Source organism: Stegostoma tigrinum, chromosome 16 (genome assembly GCF_030684315.1).
Source record: "Stegostoma tigrinum isolate sSteTig4 chromosome 16, sSteTig4.hap1, whole genome shotgun sequence".
NCBI classification, from domain to species: Eukaryota; Metazoa; Chordata; class Chondrichthyes; order Orectolobiformes; family Stegostomatidae; genus Stegostoma; species Stegostoma tigrinum.
This window is the reverse complement of record NC_081369.1, coordinates 65,748,707-65,768,736: the sequence shown is the minus strand read 5'-3', so window position 1 is coordinate 65,768,736 and position 20,030 is coordinate 65,748,707. Positions and strand designations below refer to the sequence as shown.

The 20,030-nt window shown below is 46.5% G+C and overlaps 1 protein-coding gene across 1 annotated transcript in view; it reads right to left on the bottom strand.

Annotated features, from left to right (window-relative positions):
• pepd (peptidase D) overlaps positions 1 to 20,030 on the bottom strand; it is a 168,567-nt gene that overhangs the window by 45,366 nt on the left and 103,171 nt on the right. The window contains exon 10 of the mRNA XM_059651802.1: positions 3,102 to 3,170. Coding sequence (XP_059507785.1) covers positions 3,102 to 3,170 — 69 coding nt within the window. The remainder of the gene's footprint in view (positions 1 to 3,101; positions 3,171 to 20,030) is intronic.

Genomic DNA, 20,030 nt, shown 5'->3' with positions numbered 1-20,030 from the left:
CTTTGCCCAACAGGATTACGATTGTAAGACGGTAGTGAGACCTGTTGTCAACAGGTGTTACTTGCTGTTGGACTTCACACTGGAATAGGATTGCGAATGGTGCCAGGAACCTGGAGTTCTCCAGACCAACCGTTATAAAGTGGGGACCCCAATTGCTGATAGACGTGTTAATTAGGATCACTTAACTTGTAGAGTTGTTTGTTACATCCCATTGCATTCACTATTAAATGTTAACATCTGTCTGGGCCAGCCTTTATTGTCCAATCCTCAGTGCTCTAAAAAAGATGATGGTGAGCTATCTTTTTGAACCGGTGTGGTAGGCTGACCCACAATGCCATTAGGGAGGACATTCCAGGATTTTGACCCAGTGACAGTGAAGGAACGGCGATATTTTTCCAAGTTAGGATGGTGAGTGGCTTGGAGGGGAACTTGCATGAGGTGGTGACCCACATATCTGCTGCACTTGCCCAGATTCTAGATGGTAGAGTTATGGATTGGGAAGGCACTGTCGAGGGAGCCTCGGTCTTATTATAATTTCTGGTCACCAGGTCTAATTCCTGCATTGGCCTCCAATCAGTGCCACAGCATCTTTCACGCCCATTGATTTCAGGTGGAGTCTCAATTGAAAGTCCCATCTGAAATCTCCAATAGTGCAGCATCCCTCAGTACTACACTGGAGTCAGCCTGCCGACTGTACTCAGCTCTCCGGAGATGCACTGGCCCCAGGGCCTTCCATGTCAGAACAAACACTATTCACACTGCCTCTCTCTCTCCCTCTCTCTCTCTCTCTCTCTCTCTCTCTCTCACACAGACTAACCGATCATAAGTGAGAAAGCAGACGGGTATTCTTGGGTTGCTAGCGGGCGCTTCCTGTGCACTGGTTAGCTGCAACAATACGGTGACTAAACTGTAAACACCCCTTCATTGATGCAACAGCATGGCAGACAGACGATTTAAAGGGAGGGACACAAATTCCGCTCTAGCTTTCTTCATACTACTGTGACTCTGTTACCTGTGGGTCCACCTCTCATTAGCTCCTCCCTTTTGCATTCTGAACTGTTTTAATCAAATTCAATAGCAGCTACAGAAGGAGGATCTTTCTCCCACAGCCCTCGAGCCTGGACTCTGACCTCAGTGACTTCAGGCTCACGTTACGTCCTCCACATCAGTGAGACCATAAGACACAGGAGTGCAAGTAAGGCCATTCGGCCCATCGAGTCCACTCTGTGGGTTCTGCTGCTGCTACTGTTGGGTTCCAGCATGGAGGGGCAGCAGATATGCAGGAGCAGTGCAGGGAGGGACAGCTCGACACTATCAGTGCAGCACCTGGTGATGCAAAAATGACTATGGGCACCAGCACTAAGCAGGGGAGGTGAGCTGAAATACCAACAGACAGAATCCCATAGCACGGTTCCAACAACTGGGAGGTGAATCTGATAATCGTCAACAGAAATACTTCCTGAATGGCAAGGAAGCCGAGTTACATAAATTCCCAAACACTGCACAGCTACAAAAACATACTTGACCTCATCCATACTAACCTGTCAGCTGCAGATGATTTCGTCCATGACAGCATCAGTAAGGGTGGAAGCAAAGTCCTGCTTTCACATCGAGAATAACTTCCAATGTGTTGTGTGGCACTATCACCGTGCTCAATGGGACAAATCTAGCAAACCCAAGATTGGGCATCCATGGGGCACTGTGGGCCAGGACAATCTATAACTTCATGGCCCCACTCAACTATTTCCATTGAACCAGGGTGACACCCTGGTTTGACAGTGAATGCAGGAGGACATACCAGGAGCAGAACCAGGCATACCTGAGAAGGAGCATTCAACCTGGTGAAGCTACCAAACAGGACTACTTACACACCAACAGCATAAGCAGCAAGAAATAGACAGAGCTAGCGATCCCACAACCAGTGGATCAGATCTAAGCTCTGCAGTCCTGCCACATCCAGTGGTGAATGGTGGTGGACAACTAAACAACTCACTGAAGGAGGAGGCTCCACAAATATCCCCAACCTCAGTGATGGAAGAGCCCAGCACCTCAGTGCCAAATATAAGGCTGATGTAATCGCAGCAATCTTCAGCCAAAAGTGCTGAGTGGATGATCCATCTCAGCCTCCTCCAGTGGTCCCCAGCATCACTGATACCAGTCTTCAGCCAATTCAATTCACTTCACATGATATCAAGAAATGGTTGGAGACACACAGTTTGGGTTCGACCAGGGCCACTCATCTCCTGACCTCATTACAGCCTTGGTTCAAACATGATTCAAAAGAGCGGCAGTCCTTGATATCAATGCTACATTTGACCGAGTGTGGCATCAAGGGGCCCTAGTAAAACTGGAATCAATGGATATCACAGGGCAAAATTTCTGCTGGTTGGAGTCATGCCTGACACCTAGGAAGATGCATGTCACCATCCAGGGCAAAGCAACCACTTGATTGGCTCCATATCCAAGAGCATCCATTCCACCACCCACCCACCCGTGCCCCCACCACCACCTACACTCAGTAGCAGCAGTGTGTACTATCTACAAGGTGCACTGCAGAAATTCACCAAAGACCCTCAGACAACACCTTCCAAACCCACGACCACTTCTATCTAGAAGCACAAGGGCAACAGATACATAGGAACACCACCCCCTGCAAGTTCCCCTCCAAGCACACACCATCCTGACTTGAAAATATGTCGCCGCTTTTTCACTGTCACTGGGTCACTATCCTAGAATTCCTTCCCTAAGGGCATTGTGGGTCAACTCTCAGCACATGGGCTGCAGCGGCTCAAGAAGGCAGCTCACCACCACCTTCTCAAGGGCAGTGAGGGACGAGCAATAAATGGCCTAGACAGTAACACCAGCCCACTTGAATAAAAATAAGTCATCAAAAAAGTCTATCCAATCGAAAAGGTACTGGAACTAAAAATAAATTGTATTCCAGAGGCACAGAGCCTTGGGTAGATCCCATAGGCGTGTGGAGCTCTGGCCTGGATGCCCCCATAGGTGCCTGCCATCTGACAGTGCAGCACGCCCTCAATGCCCTCCAATAGACACGGAGGAACTTTCCAAGTAACGCAGGATCTCAGACAGATTCTTACCTGCCACATATACACGTGTATGAAGTGTGACGCATCCCTCCTCGAGTATAGCAATAGTGTTCAAATAGACTGCAGGGAAACAAAACACACAATTCACAATCAATGAAGCTTCCACAGCCACACTCCCTCTGCTCCCCCTTTGACCGTCTTTTCCAGAGTTATCCAACCGCAAACAGGAGTTGTCTATCTGTTGTAGGATGGGAGAGGTTTAGAACAAAAACTGTCAATATCAGAGATCCTCTATGGAGAGAAATATGGGTTTCCCTGTAAGGCAGCTACCTTTATTGAACTGTCAGCGGTCAAGTGAAGGTGGTGGCTATAGGTGGGTAGGGGGCCACAGGAGGTACAGGTTGAGGATTAACAATAATCCAGTCTGTGATAGTGTTTGGGGGTGGTGGAGCAGGAGAGATAACTTTCCAAAAAATTTCATTGGACAGAAGCCAAAGAACAAAGACACAAATTATGTTCCTGATGAACAAGGCAGCTGAATGGCAGCAATGGGATACCATGTCCACCATACAGAGGGCACTGTCATGGGATCCGCTACAGGTCTAACTCTCGCATCCATCATTAGTCACCATGAGAATCATGTCTTCATTCGAATGACTCCTAACCTCTTATCCTTGCACATTTCCAAAATAGATATGGTACTTTTTAATAATCAGCTGCATCCAAGAATTTCCTTACCAGCTCAGGAAACTCCATCCTGTGCTGGAATACTGTTTTGCAAAACAGCTCCCTTTCCTCAAATGTTTTAGTGGAAACCCTCAATGAGGTCTCTGCTGAAAACTACTGATAGCCCACATTCACTGGTCAATATAGGCCTTGGGATTCATATAGTTCCATGTGATACCAGATCAATCTAATTGGTAACTTTATGAAGAGGACACTAATGATCTGCTCACTTTTGAGCTTGATGCTGAGATAGAACTGAGCAACACCATAAAGGCTACCCTGATCAAATGATCACTCATTCTATGCTGTGCAAAATCAAAAGGATCTTATGGCCACTTTTGGTTTTGAAATATGCCCAAACTGACCTGGAAATGGGATGGTGTCTTAAAAATTTGAAAAGATGGGGTGCGCTGTCATATGCTGTTACTTTACAGCAAATCCACCAGATACTGCCATCAAGCCAATAGGATGCTCTGCCTACCACCCAAACTGGTAATGTGTCAGGGAGTTTCAATGCCAGTGTGATGACAGGGACAGAGACTGTACATCCAACAGCCTGCAGATCGCATTAATATGTTCCCTTTGGGTGTTTGCAGAGTACAGTGTGCTGACTGTGCTCAACCAGCCTGTGCCTGCAATGCTCAGAACAGTATTAGATGTGGTTCTCTTAGTAGGACTACATTAACAATTACACCAAAAACCAATCTGAGATCAGCTGATGGGCTTACAGTAAGATCCATTCATACACACTGGAAGCTACATTTAGACCATTTGGTCATAAGATATAGGAGCAAAATTAGGCCATTCAGACCATTCATTCTACTTTGTCATTTAACCATGGTTGATATTTGTTTATCAATCACGTTCTTCTGCCTCCTCCCCATAACCCTTGATCCCCTTGCCAGTTAGGAACCTATTTATATCTGTGTTAAATAAACTTAATGACTTGGCCTCCACAGTCCTCTGTGACAATGACTTCCACAGAGTCACACCATCTGGCTGAAGAAATTCCTCCTCATCTCAGTTCTACAGGGTTATCCCTTCACTCAATCTCTCCTACTAGTGGATACATCTTCTCCAGGTCCACTCTAGCCAAGCCTCTCAGTATCCTATAAGTTTTAATCAGATACCCCTCATCCTTCTAAACTTCAAATACAGATGATGGGTGTAAAGACCATTCTGTTGTGCATGAAAGCACTTCTGAATATGAAATAAAGTCAATTAACAGACTACGAGATAACAAAGTGTGCGTCTGGATGAACACAGCAGGCCAAGCAGCATCTTAGGGGCACAAAAGCTGACATTACAGGCCTAGACCCTTCATCAGAAAAGGGGGATGGGGAGAGGATTCTGAAATAAATAGGGAGGCGGGGGGAGGCAGACTGAAGATGGATAGAGGAGAAGCTAGGTGGAGAGGAGAGTATAGGTGGGGAGGTAGGGAGGGGATAGGTCAGTCCGGGGAGGACGGACAGGTCAAGGGGGCCGGTTGAGGTTAGTAGGTAGGAAATGAAGGTGCTGCTTGAGGTGGGAGGAGGGGATAGGTGAGAGGAAGAACAGGTTAGGCAGGCAGGGGACAAGCTGGGCTGGTTTTGGGATGCAGTGAGGGGAGGGGAGATTTTGAAGCTGGTGAAATCCACATTGATACCATTGGGCTGCAGGAATATGAGTTGCTGTTCCTGCAACCTTCAGGTGGCATCATGATGGCACTCCAGGAGGCCCAGGATGGACATGTCGTCTGAGGAAGGGGAGGGGGAGTTGAAATGGTTCGCGACTGGGAGGTGCAGTTCTTTACTGTGAACTGAGCGTAGGTGTTCTGCAAAGTGGTCCCCAAGCCTCTGCTTGGTTTCCCCAATGTAGAGGATGCCACACCGGGTACAATGGATGCAGTATACCACATTGGCAGATGTGCAGGTGAACATCTGCTTGATGTGGAAAGTCATCTTGGGGCCTGGGATGGGGGTGAGGGAGGTGGTGTGGGAGCAAGTGTAGCACTTCCTGCGGTTGCAGGGGAGAGTGCCGGGTGTGGTGGGGTTGGAGGGGAGTGTGGAGCAGACAAGGAGTCAGGGAGAGAGTGGTCTCTCCAGAAGGCAGACAAGGGTGGCGTGGGAAAAATGTCTTTAGTGGTGGGGTTGGATTGTAGATGGTGGAAGCGTCGGAGGATGATGCATTGTATCCGGAGGTTGGTGGGCCGGTACGTGAGGACCAGGGGAATTCTCTTGGGGCGGTTATTGTGAGGGCAGGGTGTTAGGGATGAGGTGCGGGAAATGCGGAAGACTCGGTCAAGGGTGTTCTCGACCACTGCGGGTGGGGGAGAGTTGCGGCCCTTGAAGAATGAGGACATCTGGGATGTGCGGGAGTGGAATGCCTCATCCTGGGGGCGGAGGCGAAGGAATTGGGAATAGGGGATGGAATTTTTAGTGGGTGGGAGGTTGCGTATTCCAGGTAGTTGTGGGAGTTGGTGGGCTTGAAATGGACATCGGTTTGTAGGTGGTTGCCTGAGATGGGGACAGAAAGGTCCAGGAAGGTGAGGATGTGTTGGAGATGGTCCAGGTGAACTTGAGGTTGGGGTGGAAGGTGCTGGTGAAACAGATGAACTGATCGAGCACCTCGTGGGAGCACGAGGCAGTGCCGATATAGTCATCAATATAATGGAGGAAGAGGTGGGGTTTAGGGCCGGTTAGGTGCAAAAGAGGGACTGTTCCACATAACCTACAAAGAGGCAGGCATAGCTTGGGCCCATGTGGGTACCCATAAACACCCCACTAGTCTGTCGGAAGTGGGAGTAATCGAAAGAGAAATTGTTGAGGGTGAGGACGAGTTCGGCGAGGCGGATGAGGGTGTTGGTGGAGGGGGACTGGTTGGGTCTGCGGGACAGAAAGAAGCGGAGGGCCTTGAGGCCATCTGCATGGGGAATGTAGATGTATAGGGACTGGACATCCATGGTGAAAATGAGGTGTTGGGGGCCGGGGAATTGGAAGTTCTGGAGGTGGTGGAGGGCGTGGGTGGTGTCACGGACATAGGTAGGGGGTTCCTGGACCAAGGGGGAGAAATTGGAGTCCAGATACTGCCTGGATTCAAGCCTCACCTGCTCTAGAGGTGTGTAACAACATTTCTGAACAAAAAAACTTTAACAAAAAAAAAGTTAACCATTCCTTCTACAGGTCAATGCTAACCACAATCCAATCAATCAACACCATATCTCATACTGCATATAATTTTGCTTCCTGTCCTCATGAACATATGATGAAAATCCTTCAATTTCACTTCATTTATTAGCAGTGTTTCAAAAATAAACATCAAATGAAGGCCAAAAAAACCTAAAATTGCTGAACTCAATGCTGAGTCCTCAAGGCTGTATAGTGTCAAATTAAAAGGTGAGGTGCTGTTCCAAGCTTGCTTTGAGCTTCACTGGACACTGTAATTGACCAAAGACAGCACCAGACAGTGATGGCCTAGTGATACTACTATTTAATCCTGAGACCCAGGTAACGTTCTGGGGACGTGGGTTTGAATCACACTGTGGCAGATGGTAGAAATTGAAATCAACAATAATCTTGAAATAACAGTAAAGATGACTATGTAACCATTGCTAACTCAGGGGAAAACCCATCTGGTTTACTATCTGGTAAAAAAGGAATCTACCATCCTTACTTGGTCTGGTCTACACATGACTCCAGACCCACAACAATGTGGTTGATTCTTAACTGCCCTCTTGGCAATTTGGACCAATATTTATTGCCTATCCCTCTCAGTGACACCCACATCTCTGGAACAATAAGAAAAGTCAGCATGAAGCCAAGCAAAGATTGCGATAGTCAGCAACAGGAAGCTTGGATTTGGATGATGATGGGATAGTGTAGGGGGCTGGGCTCAGATTAGTTCACAGGTCGGCGAAACATCGAGGGCCGAAGGGCCTGTTCTGCGCTGTATTGTTTTATGTTCTATGTTCTGGCTTGCAGACTGAACATAGATGTTCTATAAAATAAGCATCTAGTATGCTGCCTGAGCTGCTGAGTATATTTTATATCAGAAATAAAACAGGAAGTGATTTGCAGCATCTGCAGCATTTTAGTCTGTGCAGAAATGGAGGAATGGGTTGGGCATTCTCTGGTGGGAGCAGTGCAAGGCCAGGAGTAGTGGTCCACTCTCCAGGGTTCCGAAAGGAAACCCCTCTTTCCTAGTCTGCCATGCTTTGGGACAGAAGGAATGCCTTATGAGGAAAGATATGGGAGATCAAATCTTTATTCTTGACAGTTTAAAAAGAGTGAGGGGATCTCATTGAAGTGCACACAATCAGACTGAATTATACAGGGTAGATGCAGGGAAGATGTTTCTCCTGGATGGGCAGGAGGTCTGGAACCAGAGGATATGGTTTCAGAATGAGGAGCTTCTTCACTCAGCAGGCTTTGAAATTTTCCACACAGTAGATATGGCTGGAAGTCTTGCCATAATAGCAAAATTTGAGGACAATTATTAAAAACACTGTTCTGTGCTGTACTGTTCTATGTTCTATGCCGATGCTGGAGAATCTGATATAACAAGCTGTAGAGCTGGATGAACACAGCAGGCCAAGCAGAATCAGAGGAGCAGGAAGGCTGATGTTTCGAGCCTAGACCCTTGTTCAGAAATGTTTTGGCCTGCACGTTTTCCTGCTGCAGACAATTCCACAGGCTCACCACTCTCTGGATAAAGAAATTTCTCCTCATCTCAGTCCTAAATGATTTGCCCCTTTATTCTTGGATTGTGACCAGTGATTCTAGACTGCCTGGTCAAAAGGAACATTCTTTCTGCATCTACCCTCTCTAGTCCTGTTAGAATTTCACAGGTTTCTGTAAGAACCCCCAGCCCCACATCTTCTAAACCTTCATGAATATAGGCCTAACTGATCCAGACTCTCCCTGTACATCAGTCCCACCATCCCAGGAATCAGTCTGGTAAACTTTTGCTGCACTTCCTCCCTCTCCATACCATCCTTCCTTCAACTAGGAGACCAAAACTGCACACAATACTCCTTGCACGCTCTCACCAAGGCCCTGTATAATTGAAGAATCCCTGCTCCTGTGCTTGAATTCCCTCACTGTGAAGGCCAACATAGCATTTATCATCTTCACCGCCTGCTGCATCTGCACGCTCACATTCACTGACTAGTACACAAGGACATCCCAATCTCGTTGCACCTCCCCCTCTCCCAGTCTGTCACCTCCAGGTAATAACTGGCTTTTCTGTTTTTGCTCCCGAAGTGAATAACCTCACATTTATCTACAATATTGTTCATCTGCCATGTGTTCGCCCACTTACTTATCCAAATTACGCTGAAACAGCTCTGCCTCCTCCTCAGTTCACCCTTCCACCCAGCTTTGTATCATCTGTAAATCTGGAGATATGAGATGTAGATTATGTATCTAAATCATTAATATACATTGTGAATAGCTGGAGTTCAAACACTAATCCTTGCAGTACCCCATTGCCTGCTAAAAGGAAAAAAGATCAACTATTATAGAACATAGAACAGTACAGCACAGAACAGGCCCTTCAGCCCACAATGTTGTGCCGACCATTGATCCTCATGTATGCACCCTCAAATTTCTGTGACCATATGCATGTCCAGCAGTCTCTTAAATGACCCCAATGACCTTGCTTCCACAACTGCTGCTGGCAACGCATTCCATGCTCTCACAACTCTCTGTGTAAAGAACCCGCTTCTGACATCCCCTCTATACTTTCCTCCAACCAGCTTAAAACTATGACCCCTCGTGTTAGCTATTTCTGCCCTGGGAAATAGTCTCTGGCTATCAACTCTATCTATGCCTCTCATTATCTTGTATATCTCAATTAGGTCCCCTCTCCTCCTCCTTTTCTCCAATGAAAAAAGTCCAAGCTCAGTCAACCTCTCTTCATAAGATAAGCCCTCCAGTCCAGGCAGCATCCTGGGAAACCTCCTCTGAACCCTCTCCAAAGCATCCACATCTTTCCTATAATAGGGCGACCAGAACTGGACGCAGTATTCCAAGTGTGGTCTAACCAAAGTTTTATAGAGCTGCAACAAGATCTCACGACTCTTAAACTCAATCCCCCTGCTAATGAAAGCCAAAACACCAAATGCTTTCTTAACAACCCTGTCCACTTGGGTGGCCATTTTAAGGGATCTATGTATCTGCACACCAAGATCCCTCTGTTCCTCCACACTGCCAAGAATCCTATCTCCTGTACTCAGCTTTCAAATTCGACCTTCCAAAATGCATCACCTCGCATTTATCCAGGTTGAACTCCATCTGCCACCTCTCAGCCCATCTCTGCATCCTGTCAATGTCCCGCTGCAGCCTACAGCAGCCCTCGATACTGTCAACGACACCTCCAACCTTCGTGTCGTCTGCAAACTGCAACATCCTTCAATCCCCTCATCCAAGTCATTAAAAAAAATTACAAACAGTAGAGGCCCAAGGACAGAGCCCTGTGGAACACCACTCACCACTGACTTCCAGGCAGAATATTTTCCTTCTACTACCACTCGCTGCCTTCTGTTGGCCAGCCAATTCTGTATCCAGACAGCTAAGTTCCCCTGTATCCCATTCCTCCTGACCATTCCCATTATCTCAGCTCTACACCTTGTTAGGCCAAAACATTGAATGTTTTCAAGGAGTTGGATATAGTTCTTAGGGCTAAAGGGTATGGACAGCAAGTAGGAACAGGGTACTGAGTTGGATGATCAGCTACGATTGCATTGAATGGTACAGCGGGCTCAAACAGTCATATAGCCTCCTCCTGCTTGATCTCCTGTCCTATTTTCCCCTTCAAAATGTTCAACATTCAATCTCGAAAGGCCACTGATCTCAAACTTCCACAATTTCTCTCTGTGCTGATGCTGCCTGATTCCAGCATCTTCTCCACTTATTTCAACCTTCCAGATGCGTAATGTTTTGCACTGGGACACTGTACTACGTACATAACACCCACGCTATAACCTGACAGCCTACCTGCCATTGTTACCTATCTCCATTTCTGGACTTGGTTGCAGATAACCCACAATTTCGTCTCAAGCTTTGATGTCTGAAGACATAGCAACACCACAAGGTGACCAGAAGAAACTGGTCTTTTGATGGTACGGCATTAGCTCTCATAATATGCAAGGGTTAGAAATAAAATCTTCACGGAAGCGGTTGTGGGAATTAAGATCACAGAGGGTGCAGTAAATGCTTAACCACCTTAATGCACCACACAGCAGCTAAATTACCCAGTGAATGTATGAAAGCGGCATGCTTCCAAAATTTATATCTGACAGCAAAGTGCTTGAGAGGTCATTAGTTACTTTCTCATGCTGGGGAACTGCAGCTTCTTTTTTTTAAAAGATTTCATGAGATTCATTCATCTGCTCACTTTCACACACCATTAGTCACTGACTTACGGCAAGGGCACGTGCAAGTGACAGCGCAGATAACAATTCCAAAAAAAGCCACTCTTTCCAGCTGTCAGGGGGTTCAATTCCCACACAGAGAGTCCAGCACTAAGATCCTGTGGCACTATCTGAAAGAAGAGAAGGACAGATCGCCCTGGTGCACCTGAATAATATTGACCCTCAGGCAAAGTCACTTAAACAGACAATCTGGTCATTAACAGAGTGTTGTGTAGGGGATCTTCCTGTATATACATTGGCTGCTGAGTTTCCTACATTACAACAGTGACTTTCTCTGCACTGTGTTGGTTGTAAACATTGGGAACCTCTGTCGAGGAGAACGCCAATCTTGGCATTCAGGTTAAGTGGTGTCACTTTCTGTTCAGAGTCTGACATGTCAGTCTCCACTCAGAGCCCGAGTTCACTGCGCAGACTGTCACCTCATCACCCATCACAACGTCTGACAACAAACTGAGGTTTATTATCCTGGTGCCCTATTTAGAGAGAAGTTCTCCCAATATCCAAAGTCACTACTATTTCTTCAATGTAGGATTTATCAGGGCATTTCCCATATCCCTGCTGGTGGATGAATGCTGTGAAAGTGAGGCTGGCCATGTTTCCTGATGTGATGACATTTAGACATCCTTTTACTGACTGGGGAATTCAGAGGTTGATGGGATTTGAAGGTTCAACCCCTAGCTGAACTAGAAATAGAACCAAAAATGCATACCTGGGCAGATAGAGAGTGCCTGTGAAGCTGATGAATTTTCCTAAAACCCAACTTGATCATTAAATCTCCTTGGGAAGGAATCCTGTAGGCCTTGCCCAGTCTGGTTTGAGATGACAGATCCACAGTCACATGATTGGTTGGTAGTACAGTGGTAAATATCACCCTGCCACTGTGTGGGAACTGTTATGCTCTGTTGTTGGGACCGGAACACAGAAAAACATTTCCATCACTGAGCAACACTAGCCCTGATGGCAAATATCAAACTGAAACAGGTAGAGGGCAGTGTTCGCCAGTCAGAGCCTTTGCTAAAATTGAGCTTTCAGCTCTGGAATATACACAGCTCCAGGGTCAGCTGCATCGCCACAGATACAGCCAGAGGGGAGGTGGGGGTCCAGGGTGGCAGCTAGCAGGGCTCAGAGGGAGCATGGAGGTGAAGGGCGAGAACAAGGGAGCTGTGAGGAGAGGGAACACAGACTGAGTTGCAGGTTCAGAGGGAGACAAACAGTCACCTTTCAGGAACAAAAACAAAGTTGCTGGAAAAGCTTAGCATGTCTGGCAGCATCTGTGGAGGAGAAAAAAAAGAGTTAACGTTTTGGGTCCAAAGACCCTTCCTCAGAACTGATGGCGGCTGGGAAAATGTCAGTTCATATGCAGAAAACAGGGAGGTGGGTGGGGTAGGGAATAAAGGATAGGATAGAGCCCAAAGAGAGAGAAAGATAGTCGGACAGACAAAGGAGTTGCTAACGATCAGGCTGGGAGGGCAAGCAGTTGTTAATGGGGACTGCTGGTGACTAACAGCAGGGGGTGTTAGTGGCAGACTACATGGTAACAAGGCTAGGTGGGGTAGAGGGGCTGGGACATGGGGGGAGTTTAGGCCCTAAAATTATTGAACTCAATATTGAGTCCAGAGGGCTGTAGGGTCCCCAAGCGGAAAATGAGGTGTTGTTCCTCCAGCTTGCGCTTCACTGGAACGCTGTAGCAAGCCGGAGACAGAGATGTTGGCCAGGGAGCAAGGTGGTGCATTGAAGTGGCAGGAAACAGGTAGTTCAGGTTAACAAAGTGTGGACCTGGATGAACATAGCGGGTCAAACAGCATCTTAGGAGCACAAGATACTGCTTGGCCTGCTAAGATGCTGCTTAGCAGGCCAAGCAGTATCTTGTGGTCCTAAGATGCTGCTTGGCCTGCTGTGTTCATCCAGCTCCACGCTTTGTTATCTCGCATGCTCCAGCATCTGCAGTTCCCATTATCTCTGATCACAACAGGTAGTTCAGGGTCTTTTTTGCGAACAGAACGGTGACTACTCTGCAGTACATCTACAAGTCTGGACTTCATTTCCCCAATGTAGAGGAGACAACATTGTGGGTCATCTTTCAGGACCTAAAGGAAGCAACTTCCATCAGGAGCATTGTCACTATTCTGAGATAGTGAAAAAAAAACAAAGAATGTAAAGTGGGGGAAACAGGGAATGTGCTCCAAGCTAAAATGGACTCACTGATTTTCCCAACAGAAGTGGAAATCTCCTTTAATAGGTGAACGGTAGCTCAGCTGTGAACAGTGGTCCATACAGCCAGTCACGTGGAGCTGTGTAATTGATCCCAAAGGGACCAATTCTTCAGATTACAGTTACTTAGGAGCAGTGACAGAAACAGATAACCGTATTGAAGGTGTTCTCACGACCCTCCCCCATTTCCTTGTGCCCCTCAGAAAGACCACTCCTGCACTTCAGTTATGTATCTGAACAGATGCTCTCAATTATAATCTCACTATTCAAAATGTTGGGTAGGGAAAGCGAAAATGTTCTATTTAAAAGTATTAAAAGCCTCATCAGCAGGATTTTTCATTATAAAATGTCAGCATGTGATAGAGACACAATGAAATTACTTTAAAATAAACTCTCAATTTCTGCACGTCCATTCAGCATTTTAACCCAGACAAGATCATTAAAACACAGAGGCACTTATAAAAAGTCTCTTCAGTGTAAATTATGTTCTCACATCTCAGCTGGTTGGGTACAATCACTCAAAACTCGGCCATAATCCAGGTCAATGCTTTGAACCAGGCTAGGGTGTGGGGTGACTTTTTATCCTTTATTCATTCACAAGATGAGGGTGCCACTGACCAGGCAGCATTCATTGCCCATCCCTAATTATCCAGAAGACAGTTCAGAGTTAACCACATGTAGGGCAGACAGGTAAAGATGGCAGTTTCCTTCCCTAAAGGACATCAGTGAACCAGATGGGTTTTTCCTGACAAATCAACAATGGGTTCATGGTCATCATTGTACTCTTAATTCCAGATATTTTACTGAATACAAATCTGCTGTGGCGGGATTTAAACCTGGGTCCTCAGAATGTTATCTGGGTTGCTGGATAAACAGTCGAGTGATGATACCACAAGGCGAATAAAATGTGAGGCTGGATGAACACAGCAGGCCAAGCAGCATCTCAGGAGCACAAAACCTGACGTTTTGGGCCTAGACCCTTCATCAGAGAAGGGGATGGGGTGAGGGTTCTGGAATAAATAGGGAGAGGGGGGGAAGGCGGACCGAAGATGGAGAGAAAAGAAGATAGGTGGATAGAGTATAGGTGGGGAGGTAGGGAGGGGATAGGTCAGTCCAGGGAAGACGGACAGTTCAAGGAGGTGGGATGAGGTTAGTAGGTAGGAGATGGGGGTGCGGCTTGGGGTGGGAGGAACGGATGGGTGAGAGGAAGAACAGGTTAGGGAGGTAGAGACAAGTTGGACTGGTTTTGGGATGCAGTGGGTGGAAGGGAAGAGCTGGGTTGGCTGTGCGGTGCAGTGGGGGGAGGGGACGAACTGGGCTGGTTTAGGGATGCGGTGGGGGAAGGGGAGATTTTGAAGCTGGTGAAGTCCACATTGATACCATTAGGCTGCAGGGTTCCCAAGCGGAATATGAGTTGCTGTTCCTGCAACCTTCGGGTGGCATCATTGTGGCACTGCAGGAGGCCCATGATGGACATGTCATCTAAAGAATGGGAGGGGGAGTGGAAATGGTTTGCGACTGGGAGGTGCAGTTGTTTGTTGCGAACCGAGCAGAGGTGTTCTGCAAAGCGATCCCCAAGCCTCCGCTTGGTTTCCCCAATGTAGAGGAAGCCACACCGGGTACAGTGGATGCAGTATACCACATTGGCAGATGTGGTATACCCCTCCCATTCTTTAGACCCCTCCCAGTCGCAAACCATTTCCACTCCCCCTCCCATTCTCTAGATGACATGTCCATCATGGGCCTCCTGCAGTGCCACAATGATGCCACCCGAAGGTTGCAGGAACAGCAACTCCTATTCCGCTTGGGAACCCTGCAGCCATATGGTATCAATGTGGACTTCACCAGTTTCAAAATCTCCCCTTCCCCCACCGCATCCCTAAACCAGCCCAGTTCGTCCCCTCCCCCCACTGCACCACACAACCAGCCCAGCTCTTCCCCCCCCCACCCACTGCACCACACAACCAGCCCAGCTCTTCCCCCCCCCCCACCCACTGCATCCCAAAACCAGTCCAACTTGTCTCTGCCTCCCTAACCTGTTCTTCCTCTCACCCATCCCTTCCTCCCACCCCAAGCCGCACCCCCATCTCCTATCTACTAACCACATCCCACCTCCTTGACCTGTCCGTCTTCCCTGGACTGACCTATCCCCTCCCTACCTCCCCACCTATACTCTCTCCACCTATCTTCTTTTCTCTCCATCTTCGGTCCACCTCCCCCTCTCTCCCTATTTATTCCAGAACCCTCACCCCATCCCCCTCTCTGTTGAAGGGTCTAAGCCCAAAACGTCAGGTTTTGTGCTCCTGAGATGCTGCTTGGCCCTGCTGTGTTCATCCAGCCTCACATTTTATTATCTTGGATTCTCCTGCATCTGCAGTTCCCATTATCTCTAATACCTATTGCCTTCTTGATGGTGCAACAAGGGACAGCCAGCAATACCACAACGTAAAACCTCATCCAGGACTAATGTTGTTCAGGGAAGGATATCTGCCATCCTTACCCAGTATGGTCCAAATGTGACAATAACGTGATTGGCCCTGAATGGTCCCTGAAAAGGTTAAGCCCTCTGGGTAAAAAAGCTTCTCCTCAAATCCCCTCTAAACCTTCTCCTTTTCAGTTTAAAATTGTACTTCCTTGTTCTTGACATTGAGACTGAGGGGAACAGCTGCTTTCTATCCATTCTGACCACACCCCTCATCATCTTTTATACCCCTATCAGGTACCCCCTCTCAGCCTTCTCTGCACCAAAGAAAATATCCCAAACTCATTCAATCTCCCTTCATCATGAAATGCTCACCCCAAACAACATCCTGGTGAATCTCCATCACATCCTTCCTACAGTGAAGCGATCAGAACTACACACTATTAGTGGAACCTGCTAGATCTGAATACCTGTCAATAACATTCACTGATAAGCAAGACATACTGCAAAAGTGAAGAACTTCAGGAATAGTGAGAGTTAGGCTGCTGAATTACACACTTCTGTACAGTCCAATCCCATCTGCTGTGCCTCCAAGAGGGAGGGAGGGTCAGTGCGCAATAGCAACATCATTTGATTCCACAAGCTTGCAACTCTATGATAGACATTAAGCATAAACTTGCAAAGATCCCACAGCCCTGATTGCCCAGAGGCATATTTTTTTGCCAGCATTTATCCCTCAACTAGCAACAATAAAAACAGATTATCTAGACATTTACCTCACTGTTTCTGGGGTCTTGCTAGGTGCAAACAGCCTGTCATAATTCCGCCAATACAACATGACTACACTGCCTTGGAGTTTAATTTTTGTATCATTCAAAGTGACTTCCAAAGATGGAGAAAGTGCAGGACAAATGTAAGCTTTTCTTGTTTTAAATGAGGTCTGTGATGACATAGGCAGTGGCTGAGAGCAGTGCTGTGGATGTTGGATATTTGCAGTTTCAGAAAACATCTGATGCAGTGCCACATGGCAGCTTGGTTAACAAATTAGTAGTGTTGGGGATTGATGGGTCCTCAGCAACATGGATTAGAAGTTGGTTAGATGATAGGAAACAGACAGTCGGGAGAGATGGGCATTTCTTAATTTGGAGATGAGCTGAAAGTGGCATTCCCCAGGGATTGGTGTTGGGACCCTTGCTTTTACTGGCTTATATAAATGATTTGAAGATGGGCCTTGACAGCAAAGTCTCCAAATTTGCTATCGTATTAAGCTAGGATGAATACTGAATTGTCGGGATGACGCTGAGCGACTTCACAGGGACATTGACAAGTTGGCCAAATGGCCAGACATTTGGCACGTGAATTTCAATGTAGAGAAACGTGAGGCAATGCATTTTTGTAGAAGAAACAACACAGGCTAAATGGCACAGCCTTGAGGGGAGTACAAAGCAGAGGGTCCTCAGAGTTCACATGTATGATTCCCTCAAGGTAGCCAAGCAAGTTCAAACAGTTGTTAAGAAAGCTCTTGGATCCTTGAGTTTATAAATAGAGGCATAGAGTATAAAAACAAGGAAGTGATGCTGCATCTCTACAAGTCATTGGTCAGAGCATATCTAAAGTATTGTGTTCAGTTCCGGGCACCTTATCGAAGGAAGGATGTTAAAGCCCTGGAGAGAGGTCAAAGGAGATTTACTAGAATGCTAACAGTAATGAGGGATTCTAGATACAAGGAAAGATTAAAGAAATTTGTTTTTTTTTCCTTCTTGGAGCAGAGAAGGTTAAGAGGTGACCTTATTGAGGTGTTCAAAATTACGAATAACTTTGATAGGGCAAAGAAGGATATTCTGTTTCACTAGTTAGTATGTCGGTAAGTAGGAGTCACAATTTCAAGATTGCCAGCAAATGAGCTACGAGTGAGATGTGGAGAAACTTTTTTACTCAAGCGTCGGTAGGATTTGAAATGTGCTGCTTGGGAGGGGGGAGGAGGCATACACCATTGGAGGTTTCAAAAGAGAGTTGGATAAATATGTTTGCAAGGGGTGAAGTTAGAGGGCTACAAAGATAGGCCTGGAGAATGCGACTAACTGAGTAGCTGTTTCGGGAGCCAGTACAGTCATAATGGGTTGAATACCATCTTTCCATACTCTAACATCATAGGATTCTACTCGTTTACCCTGTAAGATCAAGTTCCTAAAAATTGTGTTGTTTCTGAACTCAAAAACTATTGTGCTTCACAATTCAGGATGTGATTCATGAGCACTTGGCTGCAAACGTTTGGGGACATTGGTTCGTAGACAGTTCGGTGCATACTGAACTATACAATTGAAATTTCCCAACTGATCAGTGATTGCTTCAATGGGCAGATGGATCATAGACTGTCAAGGGCTAAGAGTTTACTCAATCAAAGAAAGTACCACACTGACAAGCCAACTCAGTACCAGGTTGATGAAATGGCCCATTTGACACAATAAATCACTACACACAATATTCATGGGTTTGGTCACTGCCTGCTAGGTGCTTCAATAAAAGAGTCTCTCAGATTTATATTCAACTATATAACATCAATGGGAGTCCCTTTATTCTATTCCTCAGTCTATGCTGGGATTGGTTATTGTTGATGAACCTTTGCAAAAAGGGGGATACTCTATATTGTTAGGATGAAATATGCTCTGCTCAAAAACGTTGAAAGCACACCACAAGCTTGTATTCATCAACCTCTGAGAATGGAAACCTATTTATTATTCCAGCCTCATCAAACATGCAAATGCTGAAATTCCAAAACAACCAGATGGTGCTGCAGAAACTCAGCAGGTCTGGCAGCAACTGTGGAGAGAGAAACAAACAGAGTTAATGTTTGAGCTCAGTACAACTCTTCTTCTGAATTCCATTCCTATATGGGAACATAGGAAGAAGAGTAGGCCATCCAGCCACTTGAACTATTCTATCAATGAAACATGCCTGATCTAAGGCCTAACTCCACATAACTACTTTGGCCCATATCCCTTAATATCTTTCCTTAACAAAAACTTATCTATCTCAGATTTAAAATTAACAACTTATCCTGCTTCCACTGCTGCTCATGAAGAATTCCAAACATCTGGCACTCTGGGTGTAGAAATGCTTCCAAACATCTCTACTGAATGGTCTGGACCAAAACCTCCGACTCTGCTCCCTAGTTCTAGACTGCACAATCAGTAAAAATAGTTTATCTTTATCCATGCTGTCTTGTTAACAGAACATAGAACTGTAGAGCATACCTTCAGCCCGCGATGTTGTGCCAAACTTTTACCCTAATCCTAAGGTCTATCTCACCTCCACCCCTACCTTATACTATCATCCATATGTCTATCTAATAGCTGCTTAAATGCCCTAATGAGGCCGACTCCACTACCCTCTCCAGCAATGCACTCCATTCCCCCACCACTCTCTGAGTAAAGAACCTACCTCTGATGTCTCTCCTATATCTACCTCCACTCACTTTAAAACTACGTCCCCTAGTAATAGCTACCTCCACCCTAGGAAAAAGCCTCTGGCTGTCCACTTTATCTATACCCCCTGATCATGTTGTACACCTCTATCAATTCACTTCTTATCCTTCATCGTTCTAGAGAGAAAAGCCCTCGCTCTCCCAACCTTTCCTCGGAAGACGTTCCCTCCATTCCAGGCAACATCCTGGTAAATCTCCTCCAAGGCCAATGCTAAGGTGTGGTGCCCAGATCTGCTCACAGGTCTCCAAGTGGGATCTAACCAGGGTTTTATATAACTGCAGCAAAACCTCTATGAACCTTGTACTCCAGACCTCTAGATATAAAGGCCAGCATTCCATTGCTTTCTTGATTATTCTCTACATCTGTCTTTTACATTTTAAAGACCTATGTTACCTTGGTATTGCAGATACAAAGTGTGAAGCTGGATGAACACAGCAGGCCAAGCAGCATCTCAGGAGCACAGAGCTCTCTGAAGAAGCGTCCAGGCCCGAAACGTCAGCTTTCGTACTCCTGAGATGCTCTTTGGCCTGCTGCGTTCATCCAGCTCCACACTTTGTTATCTTGGATTCTCCAGCATCTGCAGTTACCATTACCACTATCTGCAATACCATATGTGGTGTACTGCGTCCGCTGTACCCGGTGTGGCTTCCTCTACATTGGGGAAACCAAGCGGAGGCTTGGGGACTGCTTTGCAGAACACCTATGCTCGGTCCGCAGTAAACAAC